This window comes from Oncorhynchus mykiss, chromosome 4 (genome assembly GCF_013265735.2).
Source record: "Oncorhynchus mykiss isolate Arlee chromosome 4, USDA_OmykA_1.1, whole genome shotgun sequence".
NCBI lineage: Eukaryota > Metazoa > Chordata > Actinopteri > Salmoniformes > Salmonidae > Oncorhynchus > Oncorhynchus mykiss.
The window spans coordinates 19,986,739-20,011,003 of NC_048568.1; the positions used below are offsets into that span (position 1 = coordinate 19,986,739).

At 45.6% G+C, this 24,265-nt stretch overlaps 1 protein-coding gene across 2 annotated transcripts; it reads right to left on the reverse strand.

Annotated features, from left to right (window-relative positions):
* Window positions 1-1,645: 1,645 nt before the first annotated feature.
* cad (carbamoyl-phosphate synthetase 2, aspartate transcarbamylase, and dihydroorotase) lies at window positions 1,646-23,568 on the reverse strand. Of its 2 annotated transcripts, XM_021600521.2 has the most exons (43): window positions 23,130-23,568; window positions 22,193-22,332; window positions 21,929-22,058; window positions 21,652-21,794; window positions 21,280-21,421; window positions 20,883-21,054; window positions 20,149-20,334; window positions 19,507-19,616; window positions 19,284-19,426; window positions 19,046-19,177; window positions 18,606-18,839; window positions 18,205-18,426; window positions 17,367-17,555; window positions 16,628-16,752; window positions 16,389-16,522; window positions 16,098-16,210; window positions 15,754-16,004; window positions 15,229-15,475; window positions 15,028-15,126; window positions 14,595-14,819; window positions 12,881-13,063; window positions 12,477-12,695; window positions 12,136-12,303; window positions 11,861-12,043; window positions 11,666-11,770; window positions 11,292-11,537; window positions 11,091-11,172; window positions 10,749-10,915; window positions 10,430-10,594; window positions 10,209-10,340; window positions 9,671-9,872; window positions 8,424-8,614; window positions 8,023-8,259; window positions 7,758-7,896; window positions 6,957-7,016; window positions 6,338-6,513; window positions 5,991-6,065; window positions 3,463-3,675; window positions 3,164-3,289; window positions 2,741-2,896; window positions 2,494-2,595; window positions 2,314-2,408; window positions 1,646-2,196 (listed from the first exon to the last, which is right to left on the reverse strand). In XM_021600521.2, the coding sequence occupies exons 1-43, from the start codon at window positions 23,209-23,211 to the stop codon at window positions 2,097-2,099; spliced, it is 6,741 nt and encodes a 2,246-aa protein (XP_021456196.2). In that variant the 5' UTR covers window positions 23,212-23,568; the 3' UTR covers window positions 1,646-2,096. The 2 variants fall into 2 exon arrangements, with proteins under 2 accessions (XP_021456196.2, XP_021456197.2); XM_021600522.2 differs by lacking the exon at window positions 6,957-7,016 and having other exon boundaries at window positions 23,130-23,232.
* Window positions 23,569-24,265: the final 697 nt, after the last annotated feature.

The window sequence follows — 24,265 nt, forward strand, 5'->3', positions numbered from 1 at the left end:
TTAATATTTGCTTAGTACATCGTTTTCCCTGTGGAAATGCACGAGTGTGCTGTTAATGGGGATGATTTTCCCAAGTTCGCTTTTGACACATATCCCACAGTTGTCATTGGGGTAAAACTAGTCTTCACTTTTGTGGATTGGGTTTATCAGTCCTTGGTTCCAAATATTGGGGAAGATGCCAAAGCTGAGTATGATGTTAAAGAGTTTAAGTATAGCCAATTGTAATTTGTGGTCTGTATATTTTATACATTTCATTTAGGATACCAACAACACCACAGGCCTTCTTGGGTCAAAAGGTTTGTATGTAACAGAAATATGCAAATATGTGCCAGAACACGCCAATAGGATCACAGCTCGTACTTGGCTCTGCCCACCTCCTTGCTTGCATTGCCACCTAGTGTTTGAAGACAACTGAGGTGTATTCATTAGTTGTATACACTTGAAAATATTTTGTCAAACTAGGAACCTACATTTTACATTTTAGACATTCAGCAGATGCGGTCATCCAGAGAGTGCCTTGCTCAGGTGCACATCAATAGATTTTTTATGCATACCAAACTGTAGCCATGACAAAATGTCCATTGGGGTGGGGGCAGGTTAAAAAGTTAGTTGAGGGGGAGGTAATGTCCGCAGAGAACAGGAGGGGGACAAGGTAGTTGACTAGTGGTGGCTCTTCCACAGCCTGATGGTCTGGGGGTTATTGGCCAGTCTTGCAGTTGTTGCTATGATGCTCCAACGCAGGTAGTATAGGAGTAATGGAAACTGAGAGAACAAGCCCTTGCTCGGGTAGCTGGGGTCCCTGGTGACCTTCTTGGCCTTCCTGAGACACCTTGTGTTGTAGGTGTCCTGGTGGAGGTTGAGTTGGAGGTTGTTTTACCTGGCACCACGCCATCAGTGCCTACCTCCTCCCTGTAGGTGTCTTGTCGTTGTTGGTAATCAAGGCCTACTACTGTCGTGTCACCAGCAAACTTGATGAAGGAGTTGGAACTGTGTGAGGCCACGCAGTAGTGGGTATACAGGGAATACAGAAGGGGACTGATGACGCACCCTTGTGGGGTCCCACACATTGAAAATCAGTGTCGAGGTGGTAATGTTGCCTACCTTCACCACCTGGGGGCGGCCCGTCAGAAAGTCCAGGTTCCAATTGCATAGACTTCAGTCCCAGGGCCGTGAGCTTAGAAGGCACTATGGTTTTGAAGGCTGAGCTGTAGTCAATGAACAGCATCCTCACATAAGCATTTATTTTGTCCAAGTGGGTGAGGGCAGTGTGCAGCAATTGAGTCATCTGTGTATCTGTCAGGGCGGTAGGCAAAACGTTCTTACGTCCTTCGTGGAGACAGTAATTAAGTAGCCCTCATTATCCTCGGGGGCTCTCCTCGACAGCTCAGTCGTTGTGCTTGAAGTATGACAAAAAGGTGTTTAGCTCATCCGGTCGGGCGGCGTTGATGTGTGCTAATGTGGCTGGCTTTCTTTTTGTAATCCGTGATTGCTCCTCGACTTTGCCCCTGTACTTGCGTTTCGCCATCTTGATCGATATGTGCAGGTTTAGCAACCGACTAATGAATACACCGCTGGGTAGAACCATTCACTAAACATTTACATGATAGCAGCTTAATTTCCTGTAGTTAATAAAATAAACCCCATCTACAAAACCATTCACATTTTATTATTTATAAAACACCTAAAAAGAGTTCAACAAATCGGCTTCAACAATTATTTCTCGCTTAAAAAGGATGTTCTGCAATGGTTCCACCTTTGATGAGGAGCATGTATCTCTCCCCCCCACCCCCCCACACAATCAACACCACAGACGACTCCAGTCGGTGATACAAAAATAAAGTATTCTATGAACTACATAATGATATTTGTAACATGTAACAGTAATTGTTGTTAAGTGATAATACTAATTAATTCCGGGAGAAATACCAGGGTTGAAGAGGAGTACACACTAAACATGTGACTGTATATAGACTGTTGGAGTGGTTTCATCATTGTGATCACCAGTAGTGTCCCCTCACTCTTACCGAGACCTTAATACATTTGGTCCATTTTGGTCTCGCAATCCCAACAGTGGGGTGTGTCCAACTATCTACCGATCATCTGCCCAGCACAGTGGCCAAGAGGGCCATGCGGATGTACATGCCGTTCTCAGCCTGCCGGAAGTAGGCAGCACGAGGATCAGTGTCCACCTCCGCACTGCAAGAGAGAAAGTCAACATGAAACCAAATCATCCCGCATAAGACTGCGAACATTAGTGAATCAAAGGGAGTATAATGACGAGAGATCTGTTGTAATCTAGGGGAACATCCGTACCTGATCTCATTGACTCTCGGTAGAGGATGCATCACCACCATCTTCTTCTTCGCTCCAGTCATGATGTGTGGGCTGAGGATGAACTGACCGAAGCACTGGAGGAAAAAAAAAAAGAAGGGATTTTAGCACTGATCAAACACTAAGGCCTCACAGGTTAGTGAAACCCCATCCCATCCTTACCGCTTTGTACTCTTCCTCTGAGGAAAACCTCTCCTTCTGAATCCTGGTCATGTAGAGGACGTCAGTGTCAGGCAGGGCCTCCTCGATGCTCTCAAACTCTTCCTGCACCCACAAGGACATACAGTAGTCTAGCGCTTTATGTAGTGCATTCGATATGTGAAGGACACCTACATACCAGCAGCAGTGCCATTGAGATTTAGATACAGAGCCATCAGCTTTACCACTAAAAAACATGTGATCCACCCACCTGCTTGATGCCTTTGGAGGCCACAAAGTCAATGATCTCGGAGGGCATGTGGAGATTCTTTGGGGCGACGTAGCGCAGAGTGATCCTGTACTGGGTGAGCAGCCTGGCCAGGGAATGAACTGTGCGGCCATGCTTCAGGTCCCCTACCATGGTGATCTACAGACAGACATCGAGAGACAATAGTCAGGACACCTGGATGAAGCCTGGAGGGCCATTGGGCATTGGCTATGTTAACTTAAAAAGGCAGGCTGCCATCACAACATACACAGTCAGGTTCCAGATCTTACAGTTTTCGGTTTGCATTACCGTAAAAATAAAAAAAATACTGTGCTGTTTACACTTCTAAATTGGTATTAGCACTAGTACTGCTGCGAAGACATGACCACCATCCCTGAAGGGGAGATGGGTGTGTTGAGGTCTCACCGTCATGCCGTTGACCGTACCCAGCTCCTCTCTGATGGTGAACACATCTAGCAGGGCCTGCGTGGGGTGCTCCCCGACCCCATCCCCAGCGTTGATCACAGGCTTCCGGCAGTGCCTCGCTGCAGACTACAGGTGGAAATAAACAAGTTGGATACAGCCGAGCAAGTACAACAAGGTTTGCGGTCGGTGTTTAGGTGGTAGCACCTCTTTTTCAAAGTGTTATCTCAGAATATCTTGCCTTAATGAACATGACAAGTTTTCAAGTGAAGTTGTAACGCGGTATCGACACCGCTGCTCACCTCCACAGCCCCTGGCGTGGGGTGTCGCAGCACCAGGACGTCAGCGTAGCAGCTCATGGTCTGGACCGAGTCCGCCAGAGACTCGCCCTTCTGCGACGAGGAGGTAGCCTCACAGAAATGGACCACGGAGCCACCCAGACGCTGCATTGCCGCCGCAAACGAACTACTGGTGCGCGTGCTGACCTCGTAGAACATGGAAGCCATCACCTTGCCCTGAGAGAGTAACACACAGGGGTCTAAGACAAAGAATACAGACTGGCGTACAACAGATCCATCTTTGAGCACAGCATTCAGGCATTTCAAGGCACACAGCATTACATGCAAAGTGTTGGTCTCATGTTTCATGAGCTGAAACAAAAAAAGCCCAGAAATGTTCCATACACACACAAGGCTTATTTCTCTCAAAGGTCACACACAAAATTGTTTACATCCCGGTTAGTTAGAATTTCTCCTTTTCCAAGATAATCCATCCACCTGACAGGTATGGCATATCAAGAAGCTGAATAAACAGCATGATCATAACACGGGTGCACCTTGTAATGGGGACAATAAAAGGCCACTTTAAAATGTGCAGTTTTGTCGTGTCTCAAGTTGAGGGAGCGTGCAATTGGCATGATGAATGCAGGAACTTCCACCAGAGCTGTTACCAGAGAAGTTAATGTAAATTTCTCTACTATAATCCATCTCCAATGTAATTTTAGAGAATTTGGCAGTACGTCCAACCGGCCTCACAACCGCAGACCACGTGTAATCACGCCAGCCTCAGACCTCCAAATCCGGCTTCTTCACCTGCGGGATCGTCTGAGGAGGGTGGGGGTTGCTGAGGACACTTTGTCTGTAATAAAGCCCTTTAGTGGGGAAAAACTCATTCTGATTGGCTGGCTCCCCAGTGGGTGGGCCTATGCCCTCCCAGGCCCACCCATGTCTGCACCCCTGTCCAGCCATGTGAAATCCATAGATTAGGGCCTAATTCATTTATTTCAAAGAACTGTAACTCAGTAAAATCTGAAAATGTTGCACGTTGTGTTATATATATATATATATACACAGTGCCTTGCGAAAGTATTCGGCCCCCTTGAACTTTGCAACCTTTTGCCACAATTCAGGCTTCAAACATAAAGATATAAAACTGTATTTTTTTGTGAAGAATCAACAACAAGTGGGACACAATCATGAAGTGGAACGACATTTATTGGATATTTCAAACTTTTTTAACAAATCAAAAACTGAAAAATTGGGCGTGCAAAATTATTCAGCCCCTTTACTTTCAGTGCAGCAAACTCTCTCCAGAAGTTCAGTGAGGATCTCTGAATGATCCAATGTTGACCTAAATGACTAATGATGATAAATACAATCCACCTGTGTGTAATCAAGAGACAAAACTGCGACTCGTCAGTGAAGAGCACTTTGTCAGTCCTGTCTGGTCCAGCGACGGTGGATTTGTGTCCATAGGCAACGTTGTTGCCAGTGATGCCTTACAAAAGGCCTACAAGCCCTCAGTCCAGCCTCTCTCAGTCTACTGCGGACAGTCTCAGCACTGATGGGGGAATTGTGCATTCCTTGTGTAACTCGGGCAGTTGTTGTTCGGATGTACTGATCCTGTGCAGGTGTTGTTACACGTGGTCTGCCACTGCAAGGACAACCAGCTGTCCGTCCTGTCTCCCTGTAGCACTGTCTTAGGCGTCTCACAGTACAGACATTGCAATTTATTGCCCTGGCCACATCTGCAGTCCTCATGCCCCCTTGCAGCATGCCTAAGGCACATTCACGCAGATGAGCAGGGACCCTGGGCATCTTTATTTTGGTGTTTCTCAGAGTCAGTAGAAAGGCCTCTTTAGTGTCCTAAGTATTCATAACTGTGACCTTAATTGCCTACCATCTGTAAGCGGTTAGTGTCTTAACGACCGTACCACAGGTGCATGTTCATTAATTGTTTATGCTTCATTGAACAAGCATGGGAAACAGTGTTTAAACCCTTTACAATGAAGATCTGTGAAGTTATTTGGATTTTTACGAATTATCTTTGAAAGACAGGGTCCTGAAAAAGGGCCATTTTATTTATTATATATATATATATATATATTTTCCGAATATATTTTTACAACTCAGATTTACTAACAGTGGCACACCTTGAGACATTCAGAAAACTTGTTTTATGAGGTCTTTAGGCATAGATGCACACAGGTGGCAGGTGTTGCTTGTATTCCATTCTGAATCAGGTGATGTCATCAACTCATATGTGAGTAATAATTTCCGGTAGTTGTTTTGTTGTTATTTTATACAACACACCTGCTCCTGTACGTTTAAGCTGAAGGACTATGGCTCATGAAGAACTATGCTGCCTCCGGAAGTCCTGTAGATTACTCAAACCCTGGGTGACTCAACACTGGGCTTATTGGAACGGCCTGACCGGCTACTCTGAAATGAGCTTCTCTCCTGCAATTTATACTGTGACAAATCACAGAATACTCACATGGTTGTTCTTTAGATGAATCAGAGTTTTAAACAAAAAAGGAAAGAATTCTTACCTTCAGGATGTCCAGGCTTCGCTCTTTCTGAACCATCAGGCGAAGAGTATGGGCCACGTTAAACATGTGAGAGATCTGAAATAAAGAGTTAGAATTTTTTAAATATAAATATATATATAAAAGTTATTTAGTAAATAATGTCCCTGGCTATGTGAGTTGAGCAGCATTTCCCAACCCTAGTCCTCCAGTACCCCCCAACAGTAGTTTTGTTGTAGCCCTTAACAAACCCCTCCTTCAACTCATTGAGGGCTTGATGATTAGTTGACAAGTTGAATCAGGTTACAGTAAAAATGTGTTCTGTGTGGAGTACTTGAGGACCAGGGTTGGGAAACACTGGTGTAGAGTACCTGTTCCTTGCTGAACTGCCTGACAGAGAGGACGTGTTGTCCCACTAGGGGGTGGAGCACTGGGGAGGTCTGGAGGTGGACCAGGGGCTGCCCTGCAGCTGCCTCAGCCCGAGGGGACAAGATCCTGGCCAGGGGAGGGGGATGGCTGTAACCGTCCCCAGCTGCAGGGGCCATCTCTGGGGACAGAGGAACACCAAACGCTTCAAATACCACAGGAAAAATCCAACACGTGTGAATATTAATTCTTTTAGCAAAGTCTCTTAAAAGGATTGCAGTCTTTTCTATTTCCTGAGGATGAAACATGACAAACACCTGAAAAGCATGGATTATTACACCATATTTCAACGCGTTTTCTTTCAAAGCGATCCAAGCATTAGGAAAGCAGTCGGCTCAGAGCAAAGAGACATGGGTAGTGCAGCAACTAATGAGAAGGAACGGAATTGCAACCTTTTTCTAGCATCTCTACAACCAAGTATTCCATGACATACAGCTATTCAAAGCAGCTACCAGTATAACTCCATTGAAATGGTCTGCCAGAATATTACGCCAAACAGCCTTAACGGTAGCAGAGCTAGGAAATGTATTATGCGTAACAGCTGAGCTACGTCAAGCTTCAAACCTTCTCTGAAACCTTCTTCAAATGCTCTTCTTAATGCTCTCGCCCTTGAATCTTCAGCTGCTTAGAATTTCATGACAAAACGTTAGAACACAAGTGTTAGAGAGATGATACAAAACTGTGGTATTTAGCCAATACCACAGCAATTAGCCAGTGTACTGACATATTCAAAGCTATCGTTAGTGGGTTATAAATACGTTTCAGATTGATACGGCACTGAGCGTCATTTCAAAGACAGTTCATCGTAATAAATGTGAGAATCAAACAACTTCTATCGTTGATTTGACATTGATAGGGGCTGTGATCATACAGTCTCAGTAATGGGTGAAGAACATAGCAAATGGCCAATCAAAACAAAAATGCTTTTAATTCCTTCATTCCCTTCTCAACAATACACTTGTATCCATCGATAAAGCACAGTCCCAGGTCTTCCGCAGCAGAGTGAGCTATAGGTGGAGCCCCTGATTTAGACATTTCATTTAAATCAGCAAATGTACTCAGCCAATCAATCTGTCATGATGACCATGCAGCCTATAGTAGAGACAGTGGAATCACTCGTTATACGATCTTCGCTTTCTCAAACGCTTCATGTACGGTGCGCTTAAAAATCACATGATCAGTGGGTTCAGAGATGTAGATTAAAAAGGTTTACCAATGACATGCAAGTGCCATTTTGTGTGCATCGTCCTAAAACCTGTAAATGGACAGTGAATATAGCATTTATTGAAACGGACATTCACACAGCACTTTGCCACCGCAAGCAAGAGCTCAGTTAGGCAAGAGAAAACATTGGGGCTGTAGTACCTGGGGGCATGCCTGGGTCGGAGGACCTGTGAACGCGAGGCGGGAGCATGTAGCGGCCGTCCCCGGCGGGACGGCGAGGACTCTGGGCACATGTACGGATGCCCTCACATGGAGGGGTCAGCCGGGGGTGCTCTGGGGTCTGCCACACACAAAAGACACACAACAGCCTTAGTGCCACAATGCCTGCTAGTATGCTACATAAGCACATATTACTGTATCCGCACACTAACGTGACTGGGCGGAGCTGAAAGGGGTAGGACTGTACCTTTGGGACTTCTTTCACTGGCTCAGGGGGCTGGAGGAGGGGGATGGGTGCAGGCCAAGTCTTCACATCCTCCCCATAGCCAGGAGGGACCAGCACTTGTCCGTCGATGTAGGCCACCTCTCCTCTGAGCACCACTCTGCGGACTTTGCCTTTCACCTTCATGCCTTCAAAGGGTGTCCACTTGGACTTGGTGAACTGCATGTGTTCGGGGATGACCCACTCCTGCTCCAGGTCCACCTGGTGGGGGAGAGCAGGTCTACAATGGTCTTGAAAAGCCAAAACATTGATCATCTTTTCAATCCCTCTTTGTATTTCAATGTGGAAACCCAAAGATCTAAATCCTTGCCGTGCTGCCCATTTTACATGGTTAAAAACGCTCAGTGGTGTGTGCCTGTAGCTACCTCTACATAGGTGTTGTCCTGTGCGGGAAGGGAGAAAATTTTGCGGGGGTTGTCGTACAGGCGCTTGATGATATCGTCGATGGTGAGACGCCCATCGCTGACGGCGGTGAGGAGAAGGGGCAGCATGGTCTCAAGGCCGGGGTAACCTGGTGGGGGCTTCTCTGAGTTCTTCTCCTCCACTGAATGGGGGGCTGTTAGCCAAAACACACAGAAATATCAGAACTTTTGTATGGCAACACTCATCTTGTAATTGTGTGATAAAAAAAACAAGTAGGGGTTAACGGAGCCCTCACCGTTAGGGCTTCACGATATTGACATATATATATATATATATATATATATATATATATATATATATATATATATATATATATATATATTTTACTTGCGTTAGAGATCAAAAACATCAGGAATCATAGAAATTATATGGTTGTAATAAAGTAGGAACTTGGAATACAGTGCTGTTTGGCAAGACAGCACATTTTTTTTAAAGCCAAGTAGGAGTGTTGGTCAGTGTTTCCCAGGGGACCCAAATTACAGTTGAAGAGATGTTACATTGACAAACATTTTAGAATATGCTTCTTCTATTCCTCTGATTCAGAACTTGCACCCTGTATTAGCAGTCTGTATTAGGGATAAAGATTGCTAGACAGATTTGCCCTAGCACAGCACATTTTAGCTAGCTTATTAGCATTTAGTATTAGCAGCTAACAAAAACCTTTTTGGCACCGCAGGAGGCAGGTAGCCCCTTAATTGGGGAGGACGGGCTCATTAATAGCTGGAACGGAATAGAACACAAACACATGGTTTCCATGTGTTTGATACCGTTCCAGACATTATTATGAGTCGTCCTCCCCTCAGCAGCCTCCTGTGGTCGTCGGTACATGAGCAGCTTGCCCAGACTAACTAGTGTTTTGCAGAGAGATAAATAGCTACACAAACTAATAGTATAATACCCCAAAAACATGTGGATTTATATAAAGAGGCAAAGTGAAAAGCAGCATTGTTTTTTTTTTTTATAAATCTTTTGACTGCATGAATTGGCTTAGCTAGAGCAGCCTGCAGACTAGAGTGAATCTAATAGTAGGCACCAACTCCACCAAGGTTCGTTGAACAAAGCCTCTGGAAAAATGCTGCCTGCTTGAGTAATAGGGGCCGAGGCTTGGTGTTTGTAGATAGAGGGCGCAGGGCGGAAGATATGACAAACGGAGTAAACTATAATGGATTTATGGTGTAGCCCTACTCACCGTGGTCAGTTGCGAAGCAGTCAATGATGTCCAGGTGTTCCCAGAGGGCCTCCATGTCCTCCCGGGTGCCCAGCATAGGGCGGACCTGTGCCCGGCCGTCCCCAATGCCCACCACATTCTCCTCACACAGGAAGAGGTGGTGGGGCGCTACCTCACACGTCACCTGGATGCCCTTCTGCTTGGCTGCGCGGATGATCAGGATCTGGGGGAAGGGAAGGGTAGAATAGATGCCAATTCATTACATACTAGTAGAACAGAAAACATGGTTCTTTCTTTATCTTATGTGAGTTCTGATGTGTTGGTCTTAAAATGAATCACTTCAAATGGCACAAAGCTCATTTGTTAGATCATTTTTTCCCTCTAGCTACAGGTGTGTGTTCTTGCAGTTCATCTTAATGAAAGCAATCAGTGAGGACTCCTTCCAAGGTTTCTGCATGCCTCGATTGACACCTCATTCACCCTGGAGACAATGAACGGGCAACACATCAAGGCAAAGCAGTGCTATATTTGTATGTGATGTTCCAGGCGCCCATCTTACCTCCTCCTTCTTGGCCACATGGCAGATATGAACAGCTCTCTGGTACAGCTGGGCCACCATCAAGACGGCTGCCACAGTCTGCTTCTCTGCGTGTGCCACGATTGGCAGGTGCTTGGGCCACTTCTCAAAGTGCTAGTTCACGCAAAGAGAAAGCGCAACTGGTCAGCTCAAACAGATCAATGTGAACGACCTATCAACGACCTCATTCAGTTGATACCTACCTCCATCCACATTGAGACGTTGTCCATCTTCAGAGTGGAGTAGGTGTCGTTCAGATACATCTTCAGCCCAGCGGCAGAGTTAGCGATGGAGGGCAAGATGGTGGAGTTGTCTGAAGCCGCTCCGACGTAAAGGGCATAGTCACACCGACACCCTGCCTTGGCAAGCTGAGACGACAGAGACAAAACAGAGGAACAGCTCACGAGTAAACCTTCAGGTACTGATTTGACCCATTTTATAAAAAGGCATAATTTAATGTTTTGGAACAGACTAATTTAAAATATCCAGTGGTAAATGTCTTAATGACGATCTTCTCATTACCTTCTGGACCATGGCGAAGGAGCTGGGGTCGATTATGGCAGGTGCCGTGTTGGGCATGGCACACACCATGGTGACGCCCCCAGCCAGGGCAGCCGCTGTGCCCGAGGAGAAATCCTCCTTGTGGGTGGCACCCGGCTCCCGCAGGTGGACGTGCACATCTATCAGACCTGGCACCGGGGACAGGGGGAGGGGACTCGATGAGTACTGTTCAGAAACACTGCAGTTCCACAGGTTGACTGAAGGAGCTATCATGTATTGTCCAAATACAGGAAGAAAACAAGGTGCTTATATTTGAAATGAACAGACTTGACTTTTTAGCACAGCCCAAGCCTTACTGCTTACCAGGCAGGCGAATCAACTTCTGTGACGTCATACAGTCCACGTGAGTCTTGACGGGCGGGAAGCCGCCAACCAGACGCAGCGCCTACAATTACAGGAGCACATGCTTCAATCAGGACAGTCAACAATCTATGTAGAATCAACACAGCTACGTCAAACATCAGCAGTGGCTAACATCCCATCACAGCCCCCTAACTAACCTACCTGGACAAACAGCTTGGTGCACTTGATGTCAATGATGAGGGGCACGGAGTAGTCGATGGCCATGCGGCGGGTGCGGTAACCCTTGGTGACGAAGGAGGAGAGGCGTCGGCCTCCAGAGTTCCTCATGGAGAGGTTGATGACCATGTCAAAGTGGTGGTCCTCCAGGTATTCCAAGATGTTCCTCTGCTTGTCCTTGTTGGGGCAGTCACTCTCCTCCTCCTCAAATGGCCAGTCCACCGCCATCACCTGAAAGAGACCGAACATAACAAGTCGGTCAAATTCCGGAAGCAAATTGAAAAATGACGTTGTGAATTGAAAATGTCTCATTCTGGGATCCTGTTGAGAAGAGCCCACTCATCCTAGATGTGATGTACCTTGACTCCATGCTCAGTGTAGAAGTCAGCGGTCCCCAGACTGGCATACAGGTCATAGCCCAGACTCTCCAGCGCCTGAACAGTAGGCAGCAGCTCACTCTTGTTCTGCAAAGATACAATGAATATTTATGCACCACTGGCCTCTTGAAATGAATTTCCATGAAAACGTTTAGCTCTTTGTATTATAGTCAGTACCTTGTAACTGCCAATGGAGAGCAGAATGTTCTTCTTGGGGATCTTGAAGCCTGTGCTGAGCATGGCCTTCAGATAGGCCTCGTATCTGTTCTCTCCAAAGCAGGCCACCTCCCCAGTACTGGTCATCTCTACCCCCAGCACCACATCAGCTCCGGCCAGACGAGAGAACGAGAACTGGGGGACCTAAGAGACAACATATCCAAGTTGGTGTATGATCGGTGAAACAATAATTCAACTGGATTATTTTACAGTTGTGGACTCCTCAGTTGGGTTACCTTGACGCCCACGATGCCCACTCCTTTCATCAGGCCCACGGGCTCCATCTTCTCTCCCATGATGACGCGAGTTGCCAGGGCGACCAGATCCACTCCCAGAGTCTTTGAGACGAACGGGAAGGAGCGGGAGACACGGACGTTGCACTCGATCACCTTCAGCTGGTCATCCTGTCCAGAAAACACATTGGTTTGCAATTAAAGGCAACCGGACAGCCATTGGAAATCCCACAGGGAACAGAAACACACTTGTATGGTTGTGGGTGACATTCTGTTTGGCATGCTATTGGTTGTCAACCGCTGATTTGAAACTCCAAAAACAAAAAATGTCCTTTAGACTTTACCTTAGCGATGAGCTGCAGGTTAAAGGGCCCGGTGACCTGCAGTTCCTGTCCGATGGCATGGACGATCATCTTGATACGCTCCATGGTCTTCTGGTTGATGTCCTGGGGGGGCGTGACCAGGGTGGCGTCCCCAGAGTGCACCCCGGCGTTCTCCACATGCTCCGACACGGCGATGGCCATCACTACGCCGTCGCACGCCACCGCGTCCACGTCTATCTCCTGGAACAAAGAGAGACGCCAGTCAGGTCCAGACTATAGTTGACTAAAGGAGCTATCATAGATTTTTTTTTTAAAGGGGATTGTTCACCTTTCTTTGCAAATTGAAAATAAAGTGAATTATCCCTTTAAATAACAAAGCAGTAAGGCATTTCAAGCTAAGTAGTAAAGAATTTCCCAAGTCGTACCTTGGCCTCCTGGATGAACTTTGAGATGACCACGGGGTATTCCTTGGACACGGCCACAGCGCTGCTAAGGTACTTCTCCAGGTCGCTGTCTGTGTACGCCACGTTCATGGCCGCTCCACTCAGCACGTAGGAGGGACGCACCAGGCAGGGGTAGCCCGCAGTCTCACAGAACTTCATGGCTGACTGGGGAGGATACAATATAACATCCTTTGCCTTCAGAAAGTATTCACACCCCTGGACTTTTTCCACATTTTGTTGTGTTACAGCCCAAATTTAAAATGAATTAAATGTAGCTTGTGTGTCACTGGCCTACACACACACACACACAATGTCAAAGTGGAATCTGAAACGTCTCGAGGCAATCAGTACTCGACCCCTTTGTCATGGCAAGCCTAAATAAGTTCAGGAGAAAAAAACAATTGCTTAACAACTCACATAATATGTTGCATGGACTCACTCTGCATGCAATAAGTGTTTAACATGATTTTTAAATGACTACCCCATCTCTGTACCCCACACATACAATTATCTGTAAAGGTCCCCCAGTCGAGCAGTGAATTTCAAACAAAGACAGATTCAACCACAAAGACCAGGGAGGTTTTCCAATGTCTCGCAAACGGCCTCTATTGGCAGAAAAAAAACAGAGACTCTGAATATCCCTTTGAGCACTGTTAAGGTATTACACTTTGGATGGTGTATCAATACACCCAGTCACTATAAAGATAGTTGCCGGAGAGGAAGGAAACCGCTCAGGGATTTCAAATTGAGACCAATGGTGACTTTAAAACAGTTACACAGGTTAATGGCTGTGATAGTTTTCTTCTAACGATGGATCAACAACACTGTAGTTCCTCTACAATACTAACCTAAATGGCAGAGTGAAAATACGTTTTTTTTTAATATATTCCAAAACATGTATCCTGCTTACATTAAGGCACTGAAGTAAAACTGCAAAAAATGTGTCAAGAAAAAAACCTCCATTCTGAAAACGAAGCATTATGTTCGGGGCTAACACATTACGGAGTACCACTCTTCATATTTTCAAGCATGATGGTGGCTGCATCATGTTATGGGTATGCTTGTCATCAGCAAGGACTAGGGAGTTTTGTAGGATAAAATAAAACATATGTCTTTACTAAATATACAATAAAGCCAAGCACAGGCAAAATCGTAGAAGAAAATCTGGTCCTGTCTGCTTTCCAACAGACACTGGGAGACCAATTCAACTTTCAGGAGGACAATAGCCTAAAACACAAGACCAAATATACACTGGACTTGCTTACCAAGACGACATTGAATGTTCCTGAGTGGCCTAGTTAAAAAAAAAAAAAAATGTTTAAATCGGCTTAAGTCTATGGCAGGGCTTGAAAATGGCTGTCCAGCAATGACCAACAACTAGCTTGTTAGAGCTAATAATGTGCAAATATTGTACAATCCAGGTGTGCAAAGCTTTTAAAAGACACAGCTGTAACCGCTGCCAAATTTGATTCTAACATGTATTGACTCAGGGGTGTGAATACTTATGTAAATTAGATATTTCTGTATTTAATTTTCAATACATTTGCAAACATTTATACTTTTCCGTTATGGGATAGTGTGTGCCACAATTTCTATCCAACTTGAGATTGACTCATCTGCAACCAAGACCTATAACCTCGTCATTAATGGTTTGAAATTCAAAATTAATGGATTAGAAGCCCTGTTCTGTGCTGACCTCAATCTCAGTGAGTTCCTTCCACAGGGGCTGGCTGATGCCAATGGTGTCCAGCATGCGGGAGAACTTGAACCTGTTCTCAGCAGAGTCGATGAACTCCGGGGAGGTGCCCAATATACGACACTGCTGCCTGTGGAGGGACATGGCGATGTTGTTGGGCAGCTGGCCCCCCATGGACAGAATCACTCCCTCTGGGTTCTCCATCTCATAGATGTCCATCACAACCTGGAGGAGATAATGGAGCTTAATGGTCATGGCAACATACCATGCATGAAACAGGGTTTGATGGCGAGGTGTTGAGGCCCTTTGCTCAGGTGATAAAAGCATTAGATCAAGTAAGTTTGAATGTTGATTATTGTACGATGAAAAACAACAAAATAAAATGTTTGAAAGATAGTGAGTTGGGACCATGCCATCAGTCGAGCATTCTTACCTCAAAGGAGATCTCATCGAAGTAGAGACGGTCACACATGTCGTAGTCTGTGCTGACAGTCTCTGGGTTATAGTTCACCATGATGGTTTTATAGCCCATCTAAACAGCATTAAAACACAGCAAATCATGACAATATCAGCTTTTGTTCAACATTCTTCTAATAAATGAGAGCTATTCTGCACAAAGCAGAAATCGACTTACCTTCCTGAGTTCCATAATGCAGCCCACAGCGCACCAGTCAAACTCCACACTGCTGCCGATGCGGTAAACCCCAGAGCCAATTACTATGACATGGGGATCTCCAAAGCCCAGGTCGTTTTCTGTACCGTTATAGGTCAGGTACAGGTAGTTGGTGTAGGCGGGCCACTCTGCCGCCACAGTGTCGATCTGCTTTACCACAGGCAGGATGCTCCAATCTCTACGCATCTTCCTCACCGCCAGCTCCGTACTGGAGAGAGACATAGGTTTAATGGTCAGAGTTCAGACAAGTTCATTTTAAAAACAGACATTTCAAACCAAGTCTTTTTTTTCCCCCTCTCACTGCTCTGAGGAACTGAACCCAGACACACAAAACATAACCCAGACAGAATGTGTCCCATTCCGACTCGTCATCGTATCAATGAAGAATCTCTCATTTATTTTGTATGTTTTTCATGCACCCGCCTCAACTTTTAATGATGTTTTGAAACGTGAACAACGGGCTACAGGAGTTTCACAGTACTGTACCTCTGCACAGCCAGGGCAATCTGTTTGTCGGAGAAGCCCAGCTGCTTGGCTTTCCTCATCACCTCCAGAGGCATGGCGCTCTCGTCCTGGTTGTACGACTCCAGCACCTTCTCATGGTCCGTGATGTTCTTCATTTTGTGAAGGAACCAGCGGTCGATCTTGGTCAGGTCGTAAAGGCGGTCCACTGTATAGCCCGCCCTGAGAGCAGCCGCCAGAACAAAGATACGTTTGTCTGTCGGGGTCTGCAGCTCCTGTAAGACCACAGGACAGAGGCATGTCAGAACTGTTCACATAAAATGCAGCCAAGAGGAATAAGACAGGTAATAAAAGGTGAGTGAGCTTACCTCGTCAGACACTGGTTTGATGGTGTGGTCAAAGCCCACACAGTTCTCATCCACCATTCGTAGAGCCTTCTGGAAGGCTTCCTCAAAGCTGCGGCCGATGGCCATCACCTCTCCTACAAAAGGTCACAGACAAAAACTGTGTTAACCAACTATCAACCAACTCCTTTGTGTGAACTTGCAATGCAACCCGAGTGGTGGTAGAATCATCTGCCCCTACAGATAGCAGGCAGATAAGGCACTCTACTGCTCCCAAATTAGATCATTAATAAAAAAAAGTGCTTGTCCTCTTACCAACGCTCTTCATGGAGCTACCTATCTTGGTGCTGACGCGCAGGAACTTGCTGAGATCCCAGCGAGGGACCTTCACCACACAGTAGTCCAGACTGGGCTCAAAGTTAGCTGTGGTCTGGTTGGTCACAGAGTTCCTGTACAATAACAAACATTACCTGTTAGAACCATGGTATTAGTAGATCAATGCCAAAATGCAATTCTTAACCTGACATCAGGCCACAAAACGTGAATAAACTCACTTGAGGACAGGTAGCGGGATGCCCAATCCCAGCTTGGCAGCCACGTAGGCCAGGGGATATCCTGTAGCTTTACTGGCCAGAGCTGAGCTCCGAGACAGACGGGCATTCACCTCAATGATGTAGTACTGCAGCACAAAAACACTGATTTAGATTGCTATACAGTAGAAACATTTTAAAATATCAGAACACGTTCAGCGTTTCCCCCACAAGATTTTTTCAGCCGTGACAAAGTTAGGATGGGGGAGGCAGTGGGCGTAGGCAAAGGCGCGGTTTTAGAGGCCCTCCTCTTGGCTGCAGAGACAATATGTTGGTGTTTTAAATCTAATTTCCTGGAATTCTAAACATTGTCACGTGGAAAATATAAAATGTTACTGCTTTAAAGCAAGTTTCCTGCAATTCTACACATTTTGCCATTCTTATGCTGTGTTCGTATGCTATCGGAGTGACTCAATTATAACAAAAATCAAATGGGGGGCCCATGCCATGATATTTTAGATTCTCCCTGACTGTCCATCTTTTATTTAGGTGATCAAAGATGATCTTGTTTAAAAAATATATAGCTCCATCACCTTTTCTACATACTTTATATCTGGTTTTAGTCGTTTAAGTTCACATTGAAAACATTTAACCATCCCGAAATATACATTGTCTTTGCAGTGGACACAATTTATGGGAAACACTGATGTTTCGGAGGGTTAACACTAGTATAAACGATCACAAAGTCAGTATGGACCATTACCTGCTCAGACTCAGGGTTGAGGGCGTACTGGATGTTACACTCTCCAATGATGCCTAGGTGTCTGATGACCTTGATGGCGGTGTTCCTCAACATGTTGTACTCATAGTCGTTGAGCGTCTGACTGGGCGCCACCACGATGGACTCCCCAGTGTGGATACCCAGAGGGTCAATGTTCTCCATGTTACATACCTACAGGATAGAAAAACATCCTTAACATGCTTGATAAAGGAAGATTCACGTTTAAACAAATAAGGACGTATAAACTCTAAAGATTAGCCATAACAGTCAAATGCATAATAAAATTGAAAATAAAAACACATAGTAACAAATATACAGGTAACTGCCAAAATAACAGAAACACCTGAATGAGGGATACAAAGTATATTCAAAGTTGGTGCAATTAAGATCCCATCATGCTAAGGTTCATGTATAAAAAATGCTGGACAGGCTACCATGGCTATGCCCCGATAGGATGACATTGCCCCCATCCACAGGGAATGAGTGGTCACTGGATGGTTTGTTGAGCATGAAAACGATGTAAACCATATGCCATGTCTGTTTCAGTCACTATATCTCAACCCAATTGAACACTTACGGGAGATTCTGGATTGGCGCCTGAGACAGCGTTTTCCACATCCATCAACAAAACACGAGATTATGGAATTTCTTGTGGGAGAATGGTGTCGCATCCCTCCAATAGAGTTCCAGAATCTATGCAAAGGCCTATTGAAGCCGTTCTGGCTATTAAGACACTTGATGTTTCCTTTATTTTGGCAGTTACCTGTACATAGTACTTACATAGTAACAAATATATGCATAGTGATGTCCCTCTACTTACGGTGATACAGTTGTCGTAGGCGTCTCTGACCACCTCATACTCAATCTCTTTCCAGCCCTTCAGGGACTTGTCCACTAGGACCTGGGAAGTGTGGGCGAAGGCAGATGTCACCAGAGAGGTCAACTCCTCCCGGTTATTGGCAAAGCCAGAGCCCAGTCCGCCCAGGGCAAAGGCTGAGCGCACCAGGACAGGGTAGCCAATACGCTCTGCAGCCGCCACCGCCTAGGACACACAGAAAAGACCAGAACACATCAAAATACACATCAAAAAGCAAAAGCCCACAACAGTCAAACAGATTAACAGGCTGATTCCAATCAACGTACAAGTGACAATCAGTATGGGTCAATGTGTGTGTGAGAAGGAGAGTGTGCGTGACATGTCTCCCAAGCCCTTCTCCTTACCTGCTCCACAGACACAGCGGCCTCGCTGGGCGCCACGTGTTCATTGATCTCCTCCATCTTCTCCACAAAGATCTTCCTGTCCTCAGTCATCTCGATGGAAGCCACCGGCGTCCCCAGCACACGCACTGCATACTTCTTCAGCACTCCCCTCTTGGTCAGCTGCACCCCGCAGTTAAGAGCAGTCTGCCCCCCGAAGGTCAGGAGGACCCCGTCTGGACGCTCATTCTTTATCACCTGGACAGGCGAAACAGGGCAGAGGGTCAGTTCTCACTCATTGAATGAATATCAACCGTAGGTCAACCATGCTCCTTACTGATCTTCTATCAGTTCTGAGTACCTGAGAGATGTAATAAACATGCTTTGCTTGTTGAGCACTGATCAGAAATCAGTGACTGGAAGATGGCGCATGTAGCAGTGACCATTCCATTAGCCTTCCTTACCTGAGTGACATACTCCGGGGTGAGAGGCAGGAAATAAACCTTGTCAGCCAGACCCTTGGAGGTTTGCACCGTGGCGATGTTGGGGTTGATGAGCACAGTCTGAATGTTCTCCTCCTTCAATGCTTTTATGGCCTGGGGGAGGGTTGGACATAGTGTCTGATTAGTTCAAATACTCTTAAATGATACTGCTCCTAACACCTGCTGTTGGATCGTCACTGGGATTGGTAGTGTGTTTCACCTGAGAGCCAGAATAGTCAAACTCCCCAGCCTGTCCGATGGAGAGGCCTCCAGAACCCAGGATTAGGACTTTGCGTGGCCGAACAAATTCCTCCGGATTGGTAGATCCAGGATAGGTCAGGTGCTCTGTCAGTCTCTGCTTCACTAGAGGAAGGGAGAGGTGTTACTATACCCTAAAGGTGGAATACATATGTAAGAACAGTTGAGATGAACGCATGTCTAACCTGGTTTGCCACTCTTGCCCTCCTTGTGGTCTCTGACTGTGTCCAGAAACACATCAAACAGACTGACCAGGTCAGTGGGGCCTGCCATGTGCTCTGGGTGGAACTGGACACTGGAATGACATGGGTAAAACAATATCTGGTTTTCAACTTCCTGTATCTTGGAGGGTTATTTTGTTGTCTGCCATCTTTTCCAATTAGAGGCCTAGTGCAGTCAATTCTGTTTTCCTGTGTTTTGTATAACAGCTGATGAAAACACTGTAAAAGTGTGACAACATTTGATCAGTGTCATTTCCTGATAGTTGCTGGTTGAAAATACAATATACACAGGACCTTCTAATCAAGAGGTTTGCATTGGCAGGAGTTTCGGCTTTCCACAGTGACGTCACTATGCGGTAGAATGGTTAATGGACCAATAACAAAAGAGTTCCAAACCTCTGCAAGATAGTTTTCCCCTCTCAGACAGTCCTAGCAAAATTCTTGCTTGAGAAAGTTTGTCTCAAAAGCTATTTTTGCACATTTTAATAAAACATTTAAAGTGTTACCCAGAAATGTTTTGATGTAAAAAAAAAAACAGCTGCATTGGGCCTTTAAACAAGTTGAAAGGCTGGAAGCAGCGAATTAGTTCCCATTGGTAGATGGTACCTGAATATGTGTTTGGTGTTGTGCACGATGCCCTCACTGGTCTGGTCATTGGCGTTGGTGAAGAGCACGTCCCAGCCCTGTGGCAGGGTCAGGGGATCCACAGCAAAGCCATGGTTCTGAGATGTGATGAAACAGCGATCTGTGCCCTTGTGGATACAGGGCTGATTATGGCCACGGTTCCCATACCTGAAACAGACAAGTGTTTTTAGTCAAATTCTATTATTCAATGGTTGAGCTCTATTCCAGATGCAGATTCATAGTGCTCCTGCAGAATCCTTACTTGACACCTGCACAGTGCAAAGGTCTTGCTTTAAATCCTCTAAACTGTTCTGCTTTCCACTGACTGACTGCATTGCATTCCAGAGGGACAAAAGGAAGCTGGCATCTCATCTGGCCTTGAGACTAACGGAACGCTAACAACGTAACAATCCCAGTCTTACCAAAACAAACCAGGCCTTTCCAGCAACCCAGCTAGGCTATGTCCAAACATCTACGCTAAGCAGGAATGCTCATTTCACACCAGAACGCTCCCAGATAAATAAAGAGGGGCCTGGGGAGAACTGACATCTGAGGGAGGGGGCCAAACAATAGCAAAAACAGTCAGCACCACTGGCTTTGTTCTCTTTGAAACCAAACAAAGACAGTAAGCAGAACTTAAGACCTGAGGAGGTCTTGAGGAGAAAGAGAAAGTGACAAGTCAGGACAACCCTGTAGTGCCCTGTCCCTGTACTAACTTCATCTTGTAGGTTTTTGCTCCGATGGCGAGGGAGAGAAGCTGGTTGCCCAGGCAGATACCAAACACAGGCTTGGGGTTGTCCACACACACCACCTTCCTCACGTTGTCTATGGTCTCCGTACAGAACTGGGGGTCCCCAGGGCCGTTGCTGAGGAACAGCCCATCAAAATCTGAAAAGGACCGCAACTTTGTCAGCATAGCCAAAACAAATGTTATAATACAAACTATTTCACATACAATAGAACTTCATGGCATCATGGCTGGAACTAACTTTGCAGGTCAGATGCTCCAGGGTAAAGATTAAGGCAGGGGAGAGATAAGAGGCAAAACAGGGGAACAGGGAGAAATCTCTGAATTGTTTATGAAACCCAGTGCAGTAACCAGCTGTGACTAACCTGTGCTGTCCAGTGGGTGATCCCAGGGCACCACAGTGACACAGGCCCCTCTCTGACACAGGCAACGGATCTGGTTGTACTTAATGCCACAGTCTACAGCTGTGATCCTGACAGCACCACTGGGGTTGAACACCCGGGGCTCCTGCTCAACACAGACAGAAAAGGTACTTACATCCTGAGAAGGATTAGGCATCTGCCTAACCACTGTGGTGAGAGAAAACATTTGGCGTTTCACCGACTTGCAATGTGTTAAGCTACAGATTCAGTGTTATGCAATCCACACAAAACAACTGGCATTTGATTGCGGAAGTTTCAGGATCATAACACTAAAGAAGCATGACAGGGTCAAGCTTAAACATAGCAACACCGTACCTTCATGGACACCTCCTTGACAAGGTTCCTCTGGTCAGGGTTGTCAAATGGAACGTTGGCCTTGGGTGTTCCGTCCACAACCAGCTTCCCCAGCATTGTACCCTTCTCACGGATCTTCTTGGTGAGACGACGGGTGTCAACTCCTACAGTGTCACAGCAAGAGCATTAACTGCAACCTCTAGTGTAGAGGCTCTACTGTAGACAGCACATATCAAAACACAGATTCAGACAACATCTGATACAGTACCAGGATGTTTAGAATGATAACTCTACTGACCCTCTAGGCCGGGGATGCCCTGCTCTTTGAGCCACTGGTCCAGAGACATGGCTGAGCTCCAGTGGCTGGGGTTCTGGGAGACCTCTCCGACGATGAGGGCTGCAGCGTGGATCTTAGAAGACTCAAACCACTGAGGGGAAAAAATAATATAACATTACATTCAAACAGGTGCTTGGGGTCAACGAGGGCAATATACTTTTCTCCACCCACTATTTCTGTTGGGACGCTTCTGTGAAACGCTGATTCCATGCCAACTCCACCCACCTTGCTGAGTCCAAAGTCGCTCTCCTCATCCTGGGGTATACCATAGTTGCCCTGCAGAGGGTAGGTGAGGGTGAGGATCTGACACATGTAGGACGGGTCAGTCAGGGCCTCTGGGTAGCCAACCATGCCTGTCTGGAACACTGGAAAAAAATATCAGGTCAATTTTTCAGTTTTCATAGCAAAGTGCAAATTAGTGAGAAGTGATTCAATTCAGATTTGGCACATTTTGAAAAAGGTGATGCAACTTGAACTTTGGAAATGTGCACTGTGCTCCATTTATTAGTACACGTGGATTGAAAGAACTAGACCTTACAATCTAAATTAATGCTAGCTACATCCCCATTACAATGTATGGGACACGGTACAGCGGTGAGCTCCCGAGTGGCGCCGCAATCTAAGGCACTGCATCTCAGTGCAATAGACTACAGTCCCTGGCTCGAATCCGGGCTGTATCACATCCGGCCGTGATTGGGAGTCCCATAGGGCCCGGGGTATGCCATTATTGTATTTGTTAACTGACTTGCCTAGTTAAATATGGGTTAAAAAATACAAAATAAATAAACAGCAAGGACAATACAGGAGAAACATGTTCATAAGTTGTTCAAACTGACTGAAATTGAGTTCTGATTAGGTGGAATACAGCGATGACCAGAAGTGACTTTTGGTAGCAGGGTAGGAGAATTAGGTTATAGTTAGGAACAGGGTTAGCTAAAATGCTTAGCCGAAATAAGGATAAATGAAGGGGTCAGAGGTTATGGGTCATACTACTACAGGGCACGCACAACTTTGGGGGTTACATGCAGACCACTTTGTGGGTAACATATAGGTAGTTAACGTTACCCATTAGAATACCTGTATAACTTAGAACATAACTACATTAGACAGATGTTGCAATGCGATGGGCTAACTAGCTTTCTCCTCATAAAATACGACTTACCAACTTCACCAGACACTGACGCATTTGCCCCGAAAAGGCGGCCCTTGAACGTGGTCCCATCTTCTAAAATCAGGGTTGCCATTTTTTTAAATAAAATTGTCAATACTGTAATTATACAGAATCAACACAGTCTTTGATTCGATTATGGGAAGCAATATCAGCTTTTTGTCGGATCGATGCTTCAGTTCCGCAATGCTTGCCCACGTGAAACACACGCTGGCCAGATGCTAATGAGGATGCACGAGCAAAAATCTTGCTTGAAAATGGCTAAGTTAAAAGAAAGACAAATTATTGTGTTGGTTTATTTGCAAACAAAATAAAGCGTCAAAAACGACATGAAGGAATGTTGTATGCCGAAAACTGAGCGCTAGGTCCGCATGCCGCACTAACAGTGTGGAACTTTTCAGCGACCTCACCGTGTTTACATAGAACCCCACAGTGAAAACGTCATAATACCCATAAACCCTAGCGGTCAAACACGGAAATGGTTCCAGTCGTTATTTCATCATTCATTTTTAATTTATATATTAATTTATTTGTATTTTATTGTTACAGTAATAACAATATTACACATCAATGCATTTTTTTCATTGTATTCACATCATTCATTTTTCCCATAGGGATTTTAGAACCATGGAGAGAAAGAGAAGACACCTGTATAAGTTCCAGGAAAAGGTGGAGGTCATAATCTTCTCAAGTGCACTGACAAGGGAAGAGACAGAAGTGTAGTGACATGTCTGAGACATGGACGAACAAGGCACAATAATACATTTAAATTGATGGAGAAACTTTCGACTGGGTGGTGTGATTATTGTCAAATGTAGACAGTGGAACATGTTATTTTTATTTATTTAACTAGGTAAGTCAGTTCAGAACAAATTCTTATTTACAATGACGGCCTACCAGGCCAAACCTCCCCTAACCGGACGATGCTGGGCCAATTGTGCACCTCACTATGGGACGCCCGATCACGCCAGTTGTGATAGAGCCCAAGATCAAACCAGGGTCTGTATCAATGCCTCTAGCACTGAGATGCAGTACCTTAGACTGCTACGGCACTCGGGAGCTCCTCTATTTCAGTGCCAGAAATATGTGAGGGAAAGGGACCGATTGTTATTAGATTTGAGGAGTAATGG

What these genes read in the sequence shown, in the direction of transcription:
- cad (XM_021600521.2), bottom strand. Translation starts at nt 23,211, where the DNA reads ATGGCAACCCTGATTTTAGAAGATGGGACCACGTTCAAGGGCCGCCTT. An exon ending in GCACCAAGCTGTTTGTCCAG is followed by an intron (nt 11,173 to 11,291) that starts GTAGGTTAGTTA and finishes CTGTAATTGTAG; the next exon opens with GCGCTGCGTCTGGTTGGCGG. An exon ending in GAAGTTGATTCGCCTGCCTG is followed by an intron (nt 10,916 to 11,090) that starts GTAAGCAGTAAG and finishes CCCCGGTGCCAG; the next exon opens with GTCTGATAGATGTGCACGTC.